Source organism: Mustela lutreola, chromosome 7, assembly GCF_030435805.1.
Source record: "Mustela lutreola isolate mMusLut2 chromosome 7, mMusLut2.pri, whole genome shotgun sequence".
In the NCBI taxonomy this organism is placed as follows: Eukaryota; Metazoa; Chordata; class Mammalia; order Carnivora; family Mustelidae; genus Mustela; species Mustela lutreola.
Window position 1 is genome coordinate 47,963,824 of NC_081296.1, and position 20,645 is coordinate 47,984,468.

The following is a 20,645-nucleotide window of genomic DNA, read 5'->3' on the forward strand; positions in this document are numbered from 1 at the left end:
CCCTATAGTTCTTTAACTTTTTGCTTTCTAACTTCTGTTTACTGATGCACTACTTTTGTCAGCTCAGTATAGCATCAATTAGTAACACAGTTGTGTTTATTAGGTCTCCCCAGAGCCTTGAGAGAGCTGCTTTGTATTTATTAATGACTACACAGAGCACTACTATTTTTCAATAGCATTTAAAAATGAGTAAATTACTGAAGATGAACTATAAAAGAACTTCAAATTTCAAAGGCAAGCAAAAAAAGGCATATTATTTCAAATCACCCATAATACTTGCATGCTTAATTTTATTTTCAATTTAATATTAAGGGGGGGCTGTTATATCTAGACTCTTCCTCCTGTTCCACTTTTGGCATTTTTCATTTCGGAGTAGAAGCCATTTGATTTATAGAACTGAGGTACAGATCTGGTGATTAATTAAGAGCCGGTTTAACAGGTCCAGATTTCATTATCACACACACCTGTTAAGTAATACACACCTGATTCAGCAGAAATCCACCCACAAGGTTAATTTTAAAAAATTAAAAAGCAAATAAGAGCGAGGAAGACATAACTCCACAAACTTAGGTCCAGTTTAATATTTTCAAGCATAATTCAAAACAACCGGCTTGAAATGTATCCGATTTGTACTCTCTTACTCCGTGAATAATTGCCTGTATTCTACTAGGTGAAGTCGGAGCTGCCCACGCTGCTACAGAATTCGTTACTTAGGGAAATCAGAGAGACCCATCTCCTGTTCGATGAATCGTTCCTACCAAAACTTAAAGTGATGGGAAGCAGTGATGACATTCGTTTGCCCTGCTTTTTTTGTATATTCCCGGTCATTTACGAAATGAAGACGCTGATCTGCAAAAATCACTTCGCATTCATGAAAGGAGCTATGGGAGCTCCCCTGAGCATTGGGCTATGAGGCAGAAACATACCTCAGTGCACTTCCTTTGTCTTGCACTCCGTCTTTGATGTGCAAGTCACTGGTGGAGTAAGCTGTGATGGCTTTGATGTTGAACTTCTAGACTTTATTGTTACTAGCATGCCTACAAGGAGAGCTGTCAGTCATTTCTTACATCTGAACAACCATGTTTCTTTACGGCGCCCCTTTTACAAGCATCAATCCTTAAATACATGTTTTCACATTCCTGCTGATTACCACACTATCTTTGTTGGGGGAGGGCTGTGCTCAAATATAACTACGGCACCCACATTTTCTGTAAACACCCTGAGGCATCATCAGATGGCTGGTAACCAACCTTCTTCAACAAGAGAAGCCTCAGCACAAAACATATTTCTAGCAAATGAAAACATTCTGAAAACGCTCAAGCCATCTTAACAAGTCAGAATGAGTAGTTTAGCCAATATTTCCCCTAAGCAGCCATTAAATTACAGAGAAACTTCCAAGCCACGTTAAAAGGGATTCTGAATGCAACAGCAGCAGGAGGCTCAGAAAGTCGCCAAAACTTGGAGACATCTTAACTCATCTTAAACAACTTTGTTTTTCTGCAATGGTGGAAACAAAACACTTCTGTTCTACACGATTTTGCCTGTGACAGAAATTCTGCTTTTGAAATAAACTTCTGACAAACTAATTATTTTATTAAAACAATTTTCAGAGGCTGCTTGCTGTTATGGATGCAGTGTAAGTTAGAAGATGACTTTTCATAATTTAATGTCTGAGGCAAGCATATGGCTTTGTATACAACGTGTGTACTGTTTCTTAAATATATACACACAAAATAGGCAATATGCTCATCTTTAAAATTCTCTGTTGAAAAAGACATTGCTCTAATTTCATTTACCAGCTCCCATCAGATTTACTTTTCAAGCTCCTTTATCACTTCTGGAGCTGCTGAATATTCTCAACCCTCACTGGGTCATTTCACACAAAAAGGAAATAAAATTAAGGTGCTTACATCACACCAGCCTGGTGTATAACGAACTGCTACCTTTCTGAATAAATGCTTCAATGAAATCTAAGTTCTTAGAGATACTGGATCTCTAATGAGGAAGTACAATGGGTTTATTTTTCAGGACAGAGCTCAGTTGTTATTTTTCTTTTGTAAGCTAGCATCATAGGAGATACACTGTTTCTGCTTGCTAATAAACTGCAAACAATATATTAGAAGAGACTCAATTTTGTTGGGTTTCTGGCCTGGAATACTTGGTAAGGAATATGATTACTGTGGTATGCAATGGTTAGATGACTCCAGGGTTTCCATTTTTATGCAACCTCCTTCCCCCTAACCTCCTTGGTTTTAACTCAACCATCAAAAATGGAAAAGGCTTTGGGATAGAATTTGATAAATAAGGTATTTTTGTAATTTACCAGAACTAAGTCTGGGCACAGTTATTATTACTATTAATGAAAGCATGCTTGTTCTTAAATTTGTTTAAATCATTGGCTAAAAGGAGTCACCCTTTTCTACCTTAAATTTTCACATCTGAAATGAACGCATTAGCTGATTGAGGCACCTACAGCAATTAAGGGTTGAGACAGGGAACAAGGAAACTAGAAGGCATTCATCTGTTTCCTCTGAGTCTTGAACAAGAAATCAGATCATCTCTCTGTTTGCATAGAAACATTTCATCAAATGGGAGATATGGAAAAGACCTTGATGCCTATCAAGTCTCTCAAACTTAACAAACGGGGGAAGCGAGCAACCAAGGTAACCTGACAATTATTTGAGTAGCAGATCTGGGAGGAGAACCCACATCATCCCCCCACCCAGCGTGAAGGGGGGTGGTTTCACCATCCAAAGCTGTTTCTGTGCACTGGGGACCAGTGACTCACGTGTAAAGTCAGGGTGTTGAACTTCAGGGGTTTCTCAATCAGAACCACATGGGCGGCTTAAAATCTTAACAATACTTGAGCCCCACCTCAAACCAATAAAATCAGAGCTTCTAGGAGTGCAGGCTGGGCTTGATTATCTTTAAAAAGCTCTCTAGGGGCACCTGGGTGGCTCAGATGGTTAAGAGTCTGCCTTCGGCTCAGACCAAGATCTCGGGTTGCTGGGATCTAGCCAGCATGGGCTACTGGCTCAGGAGGGAGTATCTTTCTCCCTCCCTCTCTACTGCTCCCCCTGCTTGTGCTCTAGTTCTCCATCAAAGAAATAAAATTAAATAAATAAATATATAAAACGTTCTCTAGATGGCCCAATGTGCAGACAAGGTTGAGAACCTCCGAGACCCCTCCTGAGCCTATTGCCAAACACTCACCATCAGTTGGAAAAAGTTCTTGGACTGTGCTCCCTGACATTCATCCATGAAGCCATACAAGTTTCTAAGCCATCACTCAGTCTGCCTGTGAGCCTAGCTGTTGATACTACCTGTTTCGCTGTTTACTTAGGGATTACCTACCTCTTCCTGACAGGATGTGTACTCCCAGAGGCCAGAGACAAAGCCCACTGTGTTCCCCATGGCTCCTACAATCCACAGTATCATACCTGCTGCAATGATGGGATAGTGCATAACCATTTTCCAAAGAGAGAGGGACGGGCCTGGAGTTGTCGTGTGGAAGGGGATGGGCTGCTCTCTCCCTTAACCAGAGCAGTTCTGCTTTTCTCTGTTTCACTGGACTAGAATCGGAGCTGCGTGAAGGCAGGGTTGTATTGGCCTCATTCATACTCAGCTACCTCCATTGCCTGGAAGTGGGCAGACAGGAAATGTGCACAGGGCCTGAGAAATACTTGTAAATAGGAAGCACTGATGAGACTGCTGGTGCTTCTAGCAACATAGAAAAGACATCACTGTTTCCACTGGAGTTGGCCTTGACCCCTGTGGCACAATCCCTTACCCCACCGACTGGTCAAAATGGTGGCAAGAGCCAGCCCCTGGGGCTCACTAAATGCTGGCCAGAGCTCCCCAGGAAGATTCACGCAGAAAAGTACTGGAAAGTATTGTTGGCACTTCCCACACCCATGTCTCAGGATGTTCTGGCTGTTTGGGCCACTTGGAGTAACAGATTTGGAGTATGCCCACTTCCTCCCACACGCTGTTATAGAAAAGCCAAAATAATCAGAAGATTATGTTAAGGGCGTTAATGACATCCAAATAATGGCAGAAATTGCTCATGTTGGGCATCTCTTCCACCCGGAAAGGATGGTCTGCAGGAAAGCTCATGCTGATTTTAATCTATTTACCTTTCTGAGCTCCACTCTCCACACCACAGACCAAAGCAATGCTTCCCAAACTCACCAGATGAAGAGCTCTGACAAATTCAGATTCCTTGGTCTCACCCCATTACTGTCGGAAGCAGGATCCACGAAGGTGGTGATGGAGAATGGGAGTTTATTTTTAAATTGCTTTCCAGCTGACTGTGGAGATCAATGGTATTTGGGAACTGCTGAAGGTCTAGAGGACCCCGTGCCCCCGCCAGCTCTGGAAGGTGAGGACGGGAGCAGGTTTCACAAAGCGAGAGGACCCCCTGACTTGAAAACACCTGAGACACTTTTAAAACGATGCCTTCCCAGGCCAGGAGGACCAAACAGACAGAATCAGGCTCTCTACAGCTGCGACCCAGGAATTTCTCTCTCTCAATCTCTCTCTCTCTCTTTTTTTTTTTTTTTTAAAGATTTTATTTATTTATTTGACACAGAGAGAACACAAGTAGGCAGATCAGCAGACGGAGAAGCAGGCTCTCCGCTGAGCAGGGAGCCCAATGCGGGGCTCGATCCCAGGACCCTGAGATCATGACCTGAGCTGAAGGCAGCCACTTAACAGCACCCCAGACACCCCAGGAATCTCCCTTTTGAAAAGACTCTCTGGGTTATGAGTTGTACTCTCAAGGTTCAGAACCCCTACTTGTGGCAGGATTTTAGAACTAACCTGTGGCTTGTTTGTAAGGAAATCCTGTTCACACGTGATGATTGGCTTTATCTAATTACAGTACCATATCATTCTGTGTGTCGCAAATTCTCCTTTACTTTAAATGGCATATTGCTCACAAAAGCTGCAGACCTCTAAGAGCAACGGTCTTAAAGCAGCCGTCTCTGGCTAAGCGTGGTTGCCAATCTCCCAGTACATTTTTTAGGTGCTGATTCATGGCTTACAAGACACAACTGGGAGGAAGGCGGGGGGGGGGGGGGTCTCAGCTCTATAAAAGCACACAGGTGGGCCCTGTAGAACCCAGCACGCAGGAGGCACTTTACAAATTTATTTAATTTTAATTTAATTAAATTTACAAATTTATGTATTTATTTATGCCCTGTGTTCTGCACAAGATTTGACGTGAAATAAACAAATAAGAGAAAGGGGGGGCCCCAGCAACTGAAAAATGAAAATAACATTCTATGAAAAAGAGATTATTTGTCATGTGGTGAAAGAATCACACTCCTAGGCGGCATAGTTTAAAAAACGGTTTGCTTCAATAACTGATCTGAAACTTAACCACAAGTCTTCACTTCTGAACCACTATCTTATTTCTATAATGGAAAAGTTTAAACAGCAGGTTCTCCTTGCTTTTTCCTCCCCTCCATGTTTTTCACGTAAAGGTGCAATTTCACCTTTCCAGTAGGAATAAGGAAGCACTGTCACCCTTTAAAATCTCAGTGATTACCCATCATTATTACTATCCTGGTAAGTCCAACTCAGCTCCGAAGCCTTGAGTTCTTGAGCAATGCAAAATTCATGTAAACCTGTATTCTCATCCTTCTGCAAGGCATCATTTCCTTAAATGATATTAAAGGATCAATACTTATTTGTCTGATTCCAACCCAGAATCAGATTGTTTTATGATTGTTTCACACTTGATGTCACCGAAATCTGAGTCTGCATGCAATTCACTCGTATTATCTATTTATCCTGAAAATTACAGAAGTGTTTTCTTATTTCTATTTTGTGCAGTGTTTTAAAGCATAAACTCTATACGATGTTCTAAAAACCTATGTAACACAGAACCTATATTTGCGGCAAATTGCTTACACTTAAATGAACCAAAAGACCACAAGTCTTCATAAATCAAGTGGTTAATAGTTTTGCACCCATGTTTAAAACCATTTTATTGCTGAAAAAAGCTACAATTGTTTACTTCTTTCTAAATGTTTGCTTTTTTTGGGAAAAAAATGGCTCTGGATTTCAAAAGGGAAGATGCAAATCAAAATGACAATCTCTTTTTAAAATTTATTTGAGGTTTGGGGAACATAATCAAGGTTGAAACTTAAAAAAAAAATTACAAGATTACCGTAAAGGTCATAATAATTGTTTACTCACAAACCAAATCTTATTTACATCTTAAAATTTAACATGGAGCGAAAAAGAATTTTATAATTCAGCTTTAAAACTTCCCTTACTTTCTTCCATGGAAACTTTGCAAATTCATTATCTCCACTACAGTTCCATTTCTAATAACCGTTTAAAACAATGCATTACTCTTTGGAATCTGATGAAGAATGCCCCACAGCAAGTGAGAAAATAATTTCAACCTTTGACCCCCTCCACTAGCCTGATGGGAAATTCACTGGCACCATTACGGCTTTCCGCGAATAAGTAACCACTAGAGGGCAGCCTTATCTCAGATCAGACACTTCTTTGGAGGAAAACACCTTATAAACGCTTCTCATGTTCCATTAATTGCTTTTAGAATATCTTTGATTTTCCTAGATATTTAATAGCCAACTTCAGTTCACCTAAAAGCATTTATAAATAGGTCAAAAGTCCACTTTCACAAATTACAATGATATTACACAGACCGCTCATGCGATGTCCTAGCCTATGCAGCCTATGCAGCTTTAAAAACTTAACACAAAATTCAAAAATCTTTACTCCTTACTACGTGGCAGGTTAAGTGCTAAATCAATCATACCACAACTAGTGCGCGGGTTCCACTTTTGGCAACAAAATTTCCAGAGGTTCTAGAGAAACTTAAGTATGCCCGAGGAAGAAAGAAACAGACCAAGATTGCGGGAAGACAGAAGGAGCGCAGTGGACAGGGACAGCAAATAGTAAGGTCAGAGTTGTGTCGTTTCATACTATGAGGCTTCAAATAGCTGGCAATCTTTACTTGAAAGATGGATTAAATATGTTCTACACAGCCCCAAAAGAAAGGATCAGAATCGAGGGATTTAAAATACAAAGAGATTTGTGCTTGATGTAATAAGCAGAATTTTCTAATTCGAGATGGAATAAGCTATCTTGAACAATAGTGAGTTTCCCGTCATAAAAGGTGTTCAAGTAGAACCAGACAACCATTTGGCAGGAATGCAGTGGAGAACGAAATGCCAACAGGACACGTGTCTGAGTGACAGTTTCTTTTCTCCCCAAGACTCTATGAAATAATGTAGATTTGCTTTCACACTCATCTCAATCCAGTCAGCAGAAAAGTAAACACCCATCAAGAAATGAGCTTTTGCAGATCTATCTACTTGGAAACTTTTACTCTTGTGTGCTTTTCTAAAAGACAACAGATTTCTCAAGAGTACATCCACAATCATGTCCCTTAGCTGTCATGGAAAAACCAGAACAGCACTCACAAGCCCAAGGCTTCATCAGCTTTCTACATAAAGGCATATTAAAATTAGAAGATACATTTATGAACGCACCCTTTGCCTAAAGATTAGTGGAACACATACAGATAAATCTCTAGCTCAATTCTATCATAATGGAGGTAGGTTATACAAGTTAGCTGTACCTCATAGTATTCTGTATTCTTTAGGAAGGTAAGGCTTACATTTCACCCAGATCCTCTTATAACAAGCAGACTTAATGAAAATCATGGATGAAGAGAGCTAATGATGAGCAAATAAGAATAACCCCATTTGTACCAAATTGATTTTATTAAATAGTAATTTAAAGATATTAGGCTCAGCAAAGCATTACATAATTGAATCTATTTTTTTCTCTTATAAATGCCAGAGTTATAATTTTCACTAACTAGAGATAAAGTTATATCCAGGGCATTTTCACAGCTTCCTCCAGGGGAGGCAGCATGAAAATAGTAGAAATTAGGGCTCTAGTCCTTGCTTCACCATTTATCAGCTGGAAGAGCTTGGCTAGAGCAACATAACCTCTATGGGCTTCACTTTTTTCCAACCAAAAACCATGAGAGTAATAGTGGCTTTCCACGGAGGATTAAATGAGACAAGAATGTTTGTAAAACATAAAGCACAAAACAAATATAGATTAACTCATCCAACTATGTATTTACGAAATGTCTAGTAAACTTCAGAGACAACACAATAAAAATCAAAGAATGAAATCACTAGCAAACCTAGGGAATAGGTTGGACATGGTTTTTTATACTCACAGGAACAAAGATTTTAAAATTATCACATTACCTCCTTATAATATGATGAGGGCTACCAAATGTCACTTTATTTTATTTTTTTTTAAAGATTTTATTTATTTATTTGACAGAGAACACAAGTAGGCAAAGAGGCAGGCAGAGAGAGAGGAGGAAGCAGGCTCCCCGCTGAGCAGAGAGCCCGATTCGGGACTCGATCCCAGGACCCTGAGATCATGACCTGAGCCGAAGGCAGCAGCTTAACCCACTGAGCCACCCAGGCGCCCCCAAATGTCAGTTTAAAAAGAATATCCAAAAATAAGAGTTTTCAACTGTTTTCTCGCATATTGCACAAGGGCTAATAAATGCTATTATCAGTCTATTTAGACCTCTTTTCTCTGGATATAATGCTCTGACAATTTACAGAAAAAGCATGCATAGTAACAAATACAAAAGGCTCTGACTATGAATCTGTAAGTCCATGACTCAAAGTCTGGGCTGGAAGGGAGGTATCCTCAGCGGAGGATCTAGAAGGGGGGAGGGGGGAAATTTGTCAGTCTTTCCTCAGAGGGTCAATATGTGGTCTTTGAGATTATATCAAATGTCAATTCATACCTGTTGTCACTGGTGGATCTTTCCAAATTACCTTTTTTTTTTCAAAGCAGAGAAGCATACACATGGTGTAGCTGCTGATTCTGAGAGTCTAATTACTGTTTTAATACTTAATAGACATGAAATATATAGATTAAAGCCTTGATTTCTTACTAATAAGCACTATGAGTATTTAGAATGCATCAGAAAATATTTCTATGACGAGGTACTTAGATTTACTCCATGCAATGGGTTTTACGGATGACTAAAATAATTTAAGAGAATTATAAGAAAACTGAACTCTAACGCTACCTCTGCAGATCGATCTATCCATCTATCCAGTAACTTTTTCTCTCAATAAATGGTCATTTGTAAATATTATTTTCTTAGACACCCCTGAGCAAATTACAAAGTGGCTGGGTGTTACTGCAGGTCCTTTGCAATTATCTACTTGCTGATCTCATCCATTTCACCGTGGTTCACTTGGCTGGAAGGGAAAGGTGAGAGAAAACGGAGTGCAGTAAGAACTATTAATATATATTTACTAATTTATCCACTAGTTATAAAATAAACCCGAAGATATAAATCATATTCATTCTATCTATCTATCCATCTATCCATCCCTCCATCTATCGGAGCACTTCCATTTACAAATTGTATTATTTTATAACTGGGCAGCATCAAGAAATTACATGGTTTAATTCAAATTGAGGGCAAAGTGGTTTACTCGAGTATGATGTTGCTTTGTATTTCAAGTGATGTGATTCAAATATACAAAATCAAGAGGTTGCTCAAGAAAAGGGTGCTTTAAAAATATTGTCTATTTCCTAAAGGGTCTGAGCTCCCCCCTCCTCCCATGGACAGATGGATTCAGAGATCCTCTTTGTCTTTAAAAGAACTGACCCCTCCTTGCCCGATGAACTCTGCCCGGTGGCACAGCCCTTTGCATTTTCTTCTTTCAAGACCCAGCCATCACCCTTCTCCCAATCCTACTCATCAAAGGTCACAAAAATGGGACAAAAATCCCTGCTTAAGGGATACCACTGACAGGGTGCGTGAAAGCAGACCAGGGATAAAATTCACATTTCATTGGGTAAAAAGAAAGCCCAAGTTCTTCAAAACTACAAAATCAAATTTATGCGAGTTGGAACTACTACTAATCACCAACACACAAAATATTTTCAAAGCAAGAAGGTGAAGTTCTGCATTTGAATTACACATGAATTGTGCTGGGGGAAGAATCTATTATGGGACAGAAATTCCCTGTAAGCCTTTCTCCACTCTAACTCCATTTACATGAGCATTGGCTGAGCACTCATGAAGCAAAGGAGTATATAATCTACGGAAACTGATGAAGCCCTTGCATTTCCTTTCAGCACTTGGCTGCTGCCTGACATTTGACCAATGCACTTTTATGATGAGCAGAACAAGTGCTCCCCTGATTCTAAATGTTATCGCTGGCTCTCTCTGTTTGCCCAAGAAGCAATCCAAATGGTATTGGAATTTTGTTGTTAATTAAACAAAAACAAAACTGAAGGATGAGACTAGAGTTGCTTAAATGAAGATTTATTACTTCTAAGCATAAAACCACTTTAAGCCTAAACTTATTTGACAACTAACGCAGAGGAAGGATTTTCTTCTTTGGTGAGTTCAAAAGGCCTGATTTAATGATGTTTAAAAAACCTAAGTAATCAGCCAACAAAGAGAATGTTTCTCTTTTATGGTCGCTTGTTCTCTCCTCCCCCATCCACATGCATACATGTACCAAAAAGCTATATTATAGTTTTTCTGTTTTGCATGAAAAATCTAATTATACAAACTCTCTTACATATGGAACCAATTTAACTATTAAAAATAAGAGGCAGTAGGGAAGTATTTAATATGATTCTGGGCCAGTTTTTTTCCCCTTAAATCTGATATGGAAACATTTACAGCATTCCTCATTTTCCCACAAACTATTTTTCTTCAGTTTAAATTTGCGCCACAGTGAGATAATCCCATTAAAACACAGGATGTGAAGATATTGGAAATGAAATATTCTAATTGTCCAGATGCATTCTATTTCTTTCTCTCTCACGCTTATAGAAAAAACTGCATTGCCAGTACTTCTGAGCTACTTTTCTCAAAGCACATTACTATGAATCTATTATCTAATGGCAGCCAGAGGTCACTCCAAGACAAATGTGTGGGCTAGAGCTTTTGGGGGATGTTGGTGGTTGTGTGATTCTCATGCTTATATTAGTAAGGGATAGTACCGAACTTTGTACTAGAGCTACAAAAGCAAAATCCTCTGTACTGGGAAGCATCAACATTAGATTAAATATTAAAACATACTTTCCTTATTGTTTGGTGGTTACTCTTCATGAGGGGAAATAGTCTTGGGTTTTCACCCTTCCCCCAATCAACACAAATTATACAACATAAAATGGATAAAGACTGGCATTGACATCTTCCAAAGAGCAAAATCCACTTTGCAACTTAAAGGGGAGGGGAAAAAAACGCACACAAGAAAATGTCTTGACTACGAAGGCTATTTGAGTCGTTTTACTCTTACAGGATTAATAAAACGCAGGAAATAGCATAAAAGTTTTTCTGAGGGGGAGAGGAGGAGCATAGCTTTCTTTTACCAAAAAAAAGTCGGTAAGACAAACATTTTTTTTTTCTTTACAAAATGATTTTAAGTGCTTAAGAACGTGTATCACATGGGAGGTTTTCCCTCCTTTATCAGTTGCTTTTTCTAAAAACGCTTAAATCCTGTTTTCTGAAAGCCACGAGGGAAAGATAGAAAATTTGCCGTGGGTACGTCGTATAGAGAAATTTCATCTTAAGCAGCTCATCTTAGTGTCCAGCACATTTCGGCCTGTTAATAATTAATAAAAGAGATGCCACCCAATCTCTAGTGAAGAAAGGCAAAGCTAGATGATCCGAAAGTAAACGCAGCTCGGATACCGAACTAGTGTCCTTCATCCCGGACTGCAACAAAACCTCAACCCACCAAACGTTCACGGCGCTCCCGGCGCCCGCACGGATGGGCAGTGCCCGCAGGACGATCTGGATCTGCAAAAATGCTGCGCACTGGGTGCGCCGCAAACAGATGGGCTTCCAAATCCCCGCGGCCAGCGGCCGGGTCCGCGAGGCCCCTCGGGCAGATTATCTCCCCGGAGGAACCTGCGGGCGCACAGGCGGGCAACGTGCTGCCGGCTGAGCTTCTCCACGGCTGTTTGCAAGAGTCCTAAGAGCGCGACTTGGCTTCTCCGGGCCGCACGGGCGACTTCCTGCACACCTCCAAACTTTGGCTCTCCCAGGAGAAACTTCCCTGACTTGGCTCGTTTCTTTGCCCCTCACCTGGGAAGCCCTCCAGTCGACCCTGTCTTCCACTAGTTCCCCCTGCCATAGCCACCAGCCTACTCAGAAATCCTGACCAAGGCGGAAGGCCGGGCGGGGAGACTCGACCGCGACCAACCCGCGCGGGTCGGCCCTCACCGCCGTCTAACTTGCACGGCCGCCCGCGACTCCTGTGGGCAAGGTTGCCTCCCCACGTCCATCCACAACCCAAAGTATCAAAGCGGAGGTGCGCTGAGGCTGCGGCGGCAGCCCGGAGAGTCTTGGCACGTTCGAGAAGCCCGTCTCGCTCGGGCCCGGGCGCTTTCGGAAGTAGCCGCGTCGGGACGCAGGGCGAAACGGCCGCACTTTCCCCGCCCGCGGCCGCTCGGGCGCTCCGGGCCTCCGGGCCGCCACGGGGCGGGGGGAGGGCGGGAGGGCGCGAGGCCCGGGGCGCTGACCAGTCCCGAGAGATGACATCGCGTCCGCGCGCACGCACGGCCCGGCCCGGCCGCAGCGCCTTCACTACGTAGGCCGGAGCTGTCCGGGGTGCGGGCCCTGGGGACCGACCGCGGGCGTCCCCGGCTTCCTCCGAGCTCTTCAGATCCTCCCCTCCCTTCCAGAAGCGCCGCGACTCCCAGCAAACTTTCTTCCGAGAGCCCCGCCGGGTTCCAGGCGGACCCGGGCTGCTGACAGGAGTCAGAGGGGGAGGAAGAGGGGGCTCCAGCCCGTGCGCCTTTGCCCCCTACAGGAGGCAGGCTGATCCCTCGGCCGGGCTCAGGTGGCGCCGCCGCTGTGGCCCAGAAGGCCCTGGCGGGGCTCGGGCGCCCAGCCCGGGGCAGTACGTGCGCTCGGGCAGGCGCGCCCACCCCTCCCCCTGCGCGCCCTCCTCCCCGCCCCCCGGAGCAGCCAGCCCACCCGGCCCCGGCGGGGCTCCCGGCTCACCTTTCATCGCTGCGATCACAAAATACATCATTTAAGCCGCGGTGCGGAGAGCGCAGGGAGAGCCGATGGTCCGACCCCGGAGCCCCCTCTGCCGCCGCCGCGCCGCCGCCGCCCGAGCCACAGCAGCAGCTGCCGCAGCTGCCCGCCCGCCGAGAGCCATCCCGAGCCATAAGAGGCTCCATGTGACCGGCTGACATCACGGCCGCCGCTCTGTTTACACCGCGCCCCTCCGCTTCCTCCCCGGGCGGGAGGCGGGAGGCAGGCGCGCCCCAGCGCCGCGCCCCGCCCCGCCCCCGCGGGCAGGTGAGCGGCAGCGGCTCGGCGGGCGCACCCCAGCCCGGCGCTGCCCTGCCGCGCCCCCGGCCCGCGCCCAGGCCCCCGGCCTTCTCTTCGCCTCCCAGAGCACCTGTGGTCGCCAGGGTGCTCTCTCGACGCAGCGCCCCTCTGGACGCAGCGCCCCGCGGAACGCGCGCGCCTGGCCACTTTGTGCCCCCACCTGGTGGGGCAAGGGGCACGCAACCCCCCGCCGCTCTCCTGCTGCTTTTCCCGAGCCCCCCGGGACGTTAAATACTCCGGTTCGTCGGCGGAAAAGAGGGATATGGCCTGTGGGGTCATAGACACCCTCATTTCCCAGAGCGCCCCAGCTCTGTTCGGAAAGGGGGGCCCATATGGGTCCGTGCAGCGCGTGTCACCCGGGACCTTGCGGGCGAGTGGAGTGAGTGCCTTCTAAGTCTTCCATGGGAGACTTGGCCTGGGCAGGGGGACCGCCGCCCACTCAAATGTTGGTAATCTCCAGCACACCAACTTCACCAAAGGTGTCTGTTTACACCTCTCTCTTCCCCCAGGAACACTGTTACCTGGAAGGAGAGCTGAAAACTATGTGAATATCCTAAATGATAATCGCCAGCCAACTTGAGCCACTAAATTCCCAGACTCTTCCATATCCATCATTCTCTCCAGGGAACCCATCTACAGGTGGGAAAGATTCTACTTTTTACACCCTAAAGATGAGATATTGTGCCACTTTGGGGAGGAAAACAAAAATACCTATATAAAGGTAAACTTTGTGAATTCTCACTTAAAATTAAAACTTAATTCCCTCTGAACTTTGAAGCTTAATTCTTTTTACTGGCCTATGGAAACTTAAATCTTGACAGTATTACTAGATGAATCTCTTGAGGATGAATTTCAGATGCTTCATACCCAGAGCCTGCATTATTTAAAACTGCTGAATGCTCATAACATTGACCACAACAGGAAAAAAAAAATCTCAAAAGCCCAGTTTACATACCTGCTACTGTTACTTCACATCACTTCAATTTTCCTTTCTTTTCTAATGGTCTGTATTTCCATTTACAACTCAAAATATTATATAGTTATTAACTGATGACTTCATGCTGATTATATTACGAGAGTCCTAGCATTTTTTCCCCCATAAAACAGTTGTCCTTGTCCTGAGTTGTGCTATGATTTAAAACACAGTGAGACAATCAGCTCTGTAGAAAACTAGGATTCATATACTCCCCACAATCCCCAGCCTCCCTTTCAAGGCAAAATTTACACAGTCCTGATTTAGAAGGTCAGAAATCAAGATATAGCTTTATAAAAGTTTGGTTTCAGCTAAAACCATCCTAAAGTTTTTCCTTTAGGTTTTTTCTTTGTTTAATTTCAATTAAATTAGCCAATTTATAGTACATTAGTTTCAGATGGCGTGTTCAATAACTTACCAGTTGCATATAACACCTAGGACTCATCACATCACATGCCCTCCTTAATGCCATCACCCAATTGCCCCATCCCCCTACTTTACATTTTTTTCAAATAAAACCACAAAAATAAGAAATTATGAAAGTGGGAAGCCAAGACCTACCCATGTTAATTCAGCTGTCCAGCCATAGCAAAGTGGACAAGAGTTTCAAATGAACCAACCATACCCACTGATGTTTACAATTATGAAATTAAATCACACCACCTTCCCATGATGCAACTGTATCTCCCAATGAGGCAACACCCCTCAGTTACATTGACACCATCCTTCATATTTGGTTCTTGATTTCCCCTAGTCCTAAGGACTTTATAACAAGGAAAAGTAAAGCCAAGCTATCCAGTAGGTAGGTCCCAGGTACAATTTTCTTTCCGTTGTACCGCTGAAGGATGGAAAGACATCAGTGATTGCATGCTTCTAGGTATGCTCTTCATATTCCCTGCAAATGAATCCAGATACACAACTCTGAAAATTCACAGTGTTACTTTAAAACAGTATCCTGTTTTAGAAAACAATGCTTTGAAAATGAGCAAATCCATTAGCTCTAGCCTGCCTGTCAGACATCTGACTCCAAGGTAAATAGTCTTACATTACTAGTAATCGGTATTTATTTCCAGACCATTTCAAATGAAATCGGTAATCGGGAATGACATGTAACGTGACATGTGTGCTCCTGCAATTACAAGTAGTAGAATCAGTCATCCTATAGATATGTCCCCAATAGAAATATAATCTCATAATACTTATTTGAGATATTTACACATTTATTCAACAAAGACATTTCCAGGATAATGTAATACTGACCTTAGCCTTTAGAAATGTGTTTCATTCTGGTCCTATAAATAATGAGCAACAGAATTTCAGATATTAAGTCTTAACCTTCCTGTGTGGCTAGATGCTATTTGTAATACATGCCTCTATTAAATGTCTTCAGCTTTTAACCCAGGGTACAATATTGTTCTTTATATTAACATAAAGCTCTCATGAAACTTTGAAAGTAAAAATGAGAGCTGTTTAAAACAAAACAACCTTGAAATACAAACTTTCTATGAAATTATAAGTCTTCCACCAAATAAATCAGTCAGGAATGAAAGGATCCATAACCCCTCTGATACCACCAAATTTGAACCCTAAACGATGCACATTTCTGTGCAAACTTTTACCAACTATATATTAACATGTAGGAATAATTATTTGGAGTCTAATAAAAAAGATTTTCAGAGTACCTACTATGGGGGAGAAACAGTATTAAGTAATATATTCTTTCCACTTAAAATTTTTTTTACCAAGTGTTCTGAAAAGAAAATAGAAAAAGAGTATTGCTTACATGAAGGTAATTACACAGGATGGGAATTCTTTACCATGAATAGAGTTACGTTACACATTACGTTTTTATTCAAATGTTTCTATTGGCTAATCTCAGAAAAGGAAGGTACACTGCATACTTATAAACACATGTAATTCATTTCAGAGTCCTCCAGACCTGTAACAGCCCCACATGGAGTCCCTATATACTGGATTTCACATTTGATCTGTCACTTAGCAAGAAAGTGGAGAGACACTTCTGGTGCCAGGTTGTTCCCAAATGCCTATGTGAGGAAAGCCTGCTATATTTCTACAGGATATCTGGACTGGAATGTAATCAGTAAATTGGTGCCAATCTTCCCACTTTCAGAGATTAAATAAAGAAATGATACTTTATGAGGGTATATTTGATTTTCCACCAAATGAGGTTTGGCATACCGCACTGAATCACACTAGAATGCTGCTGTTAGGGAGAATGGCAAACCAATGGACCAAGACATTTTTCTTGAGTGGGCAAGGACCTCCTAACATAAGATGATTTCAATGTTTGCGGCTGCACGTGAGAGAGGATTTTGGCTCTGTATCTCACCCAGGCCCTGCTTCTCCCTCTCTCGTGTGTGGCAGCCTGCTAATTCAATTAATTTCTTTCTAGCAGAACAAGAAAGGGATCAGTGAAAGGTTAATGTGGTCCTAGGCAGCTTGATTCAACCGAATTCTTAACCACCACTGCACTGTGATCTGTAGGACTTGGGCCATTCTGACCGACACAGAGCCAGAGGAGCAGGTCTCCTGTGGACCGGACAGGGTCAGGCCCAGAGAGTTCTAAATAAGACTACTTGGAAAGCTACAGAGAAGGCACAGACTTGCTTAATTTTTCTGGAAGGAGCCAGTGTCTCATAAAGGAACATTTTTTTTTTAATGGCATAATATTGGTGAGATCTGGAAACCAGGGGTGACAGAGAGGCCCCCTTATTAATGAGTGGAAGGGTCAGAAGATGAACAGATGAATATAGCTCGCTTGCCACTCGTGATTTTAAAACAAATGTAGATGTCGGTGTAGATGTACATGTGTGTATGCTTACACATAGTCCATGAAATACGGTAAAATACACTGTACTTTGGTGGCAAGAAATAGCTTCAATTATACACATTCAGACACATAGGCACACACATTTCACATTATCAAGCACATTCACTGAATGTGTGTAATGTGCCTGCTATTGTGCTGGAGAATCAAACAAGAACAAGCTCAATAATCAGTTGACCTTGGCTCTGGATACTGTAGAGAAGTCAGCTCCCTGAGTCATCTGAGCAACCCTAAAGGAAGGCAGTGTCTGGTTGCCCACTGAAAAGATGTTTGCACAGCACTTTGCCCCTCACAGTGGACAGACGGCTCCAAATCATTAGTGTGATTATTAGTGTAATGAGATGTTAGAGGTGAAAGATTTGGCTGGATTGAGACAATGGTGAAGGGATTCTGAGATTTCTGGAACCACATATCTCATACATCTATTGGGAAATTCAGGAACTGGCAGATGTTTTGTAACTGACACAATGAGGGGAAGGGTGAAGTTCACAGGCATACAGATGTGAGCAACCTCCATGAAATAGGTAGGTAGCAGGTGTCTTACTACAGACACACACACACACACACACACACACACACACACACACCTGCCAAGGCAGCAAGGAAGGAGATGCACATCAGAGGCCTAAAGGACCTCTGTGACTTGTGTTCCCATGGGGTGTTCTCACCCCACTCCTGCAGAGGGCAGGGGAACAGGCTATTCAGGAAATCATTTTTTTAGTTAAAGGAATATGACAACTAGAAATAAACTCAAAACCTGGAACCTGGGTTCAAGTTTCACACTTAACTAGCTGTCTACGGCTCCCTGGACTAGTTATTTCACTTCTCCGGCCCCTTCCCTGTAAAATGAAGGAATGGGAACAGACATTGAAGTGCTCCCGCAACTCAAACATCCCACAACTACATTCACGATCACATCCTACCACTTCTTAGGAACTTCTGCTGCACCACATCAACTTACCTCTGCAAGGAGGCTTCTTTGTGTCACTGAACTCTGCCGTATGGTCAAACGAGCTCTCACATTAGACAAAGCTGGGCCCCAAACCAAACTTTATCCCACTCATTAGCTGAGTGATTTGAATAAATCTTTGTTTCCTCATATGTGAAATAAGTCTGGTGGAGTCTTGATAGGCCATTGCGAGGATTAAACAACTTAAAGAAAGGATAGAGTGATTACCTCTTAGTAGGGCTTATGAGTGGAAATACCATCACTACCCCCACTAGCTCCTACATTGTTGTACACATAGAGCCTGTGCTTGGCATAAATTACTGATCTTAATAAAGTTTGTGTTGGAATGACTATTAGAAAGCACATTTGCTAAGTTTTTTACAATTTTGAAACTGTGTGTATGTGTGCGTATGTGTATTAAACAAGCATTTATTAAGTACCTGCTAAGTATTGGGAATATGAAGATGAGTACAAATTAAATGATCCCTTGTTCTAACGGGTCTTGGTCTCACTTTCTTAGGTCTTATTTCCTGTAAGAGCGGGAGCTCCCATCCAATACAGAATGTAAACATCTGTGTGTCATAATTTAAAGAATGTGCGCCAGGACATGAAGAGGGAAAGAAAAAGATTAAGACGTCAGACCTTCGCTCAAGGAGCTTACCATCTAGCAGGCACGTGAATGCCACACTTACAATGTAAGGCAGAAACAATGTTCCAGAAATAAGGTGCTATGTAAGCCAAGAGTAAGAGGAGGTACTTTGTGCAGGGTTAAACTTAAATTTTATGAGAAGAAGAACTTGATGGAAGAGGTACCACTTGAATTACACTTTGAAAGACAAATCTAGTGGCTAGAAAAAGGAATAAAGAACATCTTAACAGGCGGGCAGAATACAGATGAAGATACAGAGAAAGAAAATGCCTCTCTTAAGAAGCTAGTAGTGAAGGTTCACAGCAACATACAGCACATATAGACAAGGAATAGAGAAAGCTCACAATGTAGGTTGTTACTATCTCTTCTGCTTTTCCTCACAGTGCCTAGCACAGACCTTTGCAAACCATATACATTCAAAGAATAAGTTTTGAAAAAATAATCGAGGGCAGAACAAGAGAATTGCACTTTAGAAAATAAATCTCTTTGCTGCTCACCCATTTCATAGTCTTATTGTAAGGATTAATAGTCGGTTTGATAGTCATAAAGTTAAATTACACTTAATAAAACACACAGAGCAAAAGAGTTCCACATCACAGCACACAGAGGAAGAATAAAACTGGAAATGGGTGTTATTTCCACAGAGCGAAACGCTAAGCAGGACATTTTAGGATGAACAAGATAAATTGAATATTATTTGATTCTGTATCTCATCCTTTTAAGTTCTGAAAATTATCTGCGACAGTTCTATTAATATAGATGCTTTGTATATGGGCCATTTTTTATTTTTTAAGAAGTATCTTAAAAATATATTTTCAAATAATGGAGAAAAGATAAGCAGTTACAGATGGTTCTCTCTATTTTTGTCATGCATGACCAAGGGCTGCGGAGTACGTGGGCTTCATTGGGAAATCCGAGTCTCGCAGCGAGGAGCATTCCAGGAGCAAATGCTGGCATTATTTTGCTTTCGCGGAGAAAATATGTTTCTGTTCAGTCAGGCAGAGTAATCAATTATTCTGCATTATGAAATACTCATTTTATTACTATTGACATTTCAGACAGTGGTGCCACATGTCAATAGTCGTTCGGAGGCTCACATTTAAGCTCCAGCTTATAGGATGGGATTTGTTTGGCTGACAGCATTTGATCAGAAGTCTCTTCACTGCTCTCAGAAGTAACCTATTATTTATGTCCAGTCCTGCACTGGGGCAATATGCTCTGAGTACTGAAACAAGGATAGATTTGGGTATGCTCCTCTGTCGTATTAAGAAATGTTAAAATTCTTCTAAATATGTTCGGCTCACATTTAAAAAAAAAAAATCAGTGCTCCTCTCTTCCATTTTGTAAGACAGAGGTAGATTAAATGAAGCATTCAACTCCGAAGACTCCAAAATTCACATTCGATTTCGAGTATCCACTGAAGCCTTATGTCCCCAAAGATAACTTTCCAAAATCAAAGGGGCTTTTCGATAATTACACAACACTGTTGTTGCTTCTTTTACCTCTCCTATTGGCTAACAATACCTTGAGACTTACTCTGTGGTAGGCACTGATACTCTTTTTAACATTTACCCCGAACTCTCTTTTTAGAGATGAGAAAACTGGAGCACAGAGAAATTAAGAAACTTGCTGGGAACAGAAGGCTAAAAAATGGTAGAACCTTAAGAACAACCTTTGTAAGTGGGTTCTAGGGTATGCACTCTTAACCATTATGCTATGACTCTCAAAATTTTAAAAACATTTTCTCTGATTTGAGCATTCCTCAGTATTTTGAAAATGGCAAGCTGACTTCGTCAGGAATCAAAAATTACTACCCTAATA

General features: G+C 42.3%; 1 protein-coding gene across 2 annotated transcripts in view; it reads right to left on the reverse strand.

Annotated features, from left to right (window-relative positions):
* Window positions 1-20,645, reverse strand: part of RORA (RAR related orphan receptor A) — a 708,416-nt gene that overhangs the window by 86,105 nt on the left and 601,666 nt on the right. Inside the window, exon 1 of one of the 2 annotated variants that reach the window (XM_059180677.1) lies at window positions 13,070-13,282. The exons of the other annotated variant lie outside the window; for it this stretch is intronic. Coding sequence (XP_059036660.1) covers window positions 13,070-13,100 — 31 coding nt within the window. The 5' untranslated portion in view covers window positions 13,101-13,282. Of the gene's footprint in view, window positions 1-13,069; window positions 13,283-20,645 lie in introns of those variants that run through there. 2 annotated transcript variants of the gene reach the window in all.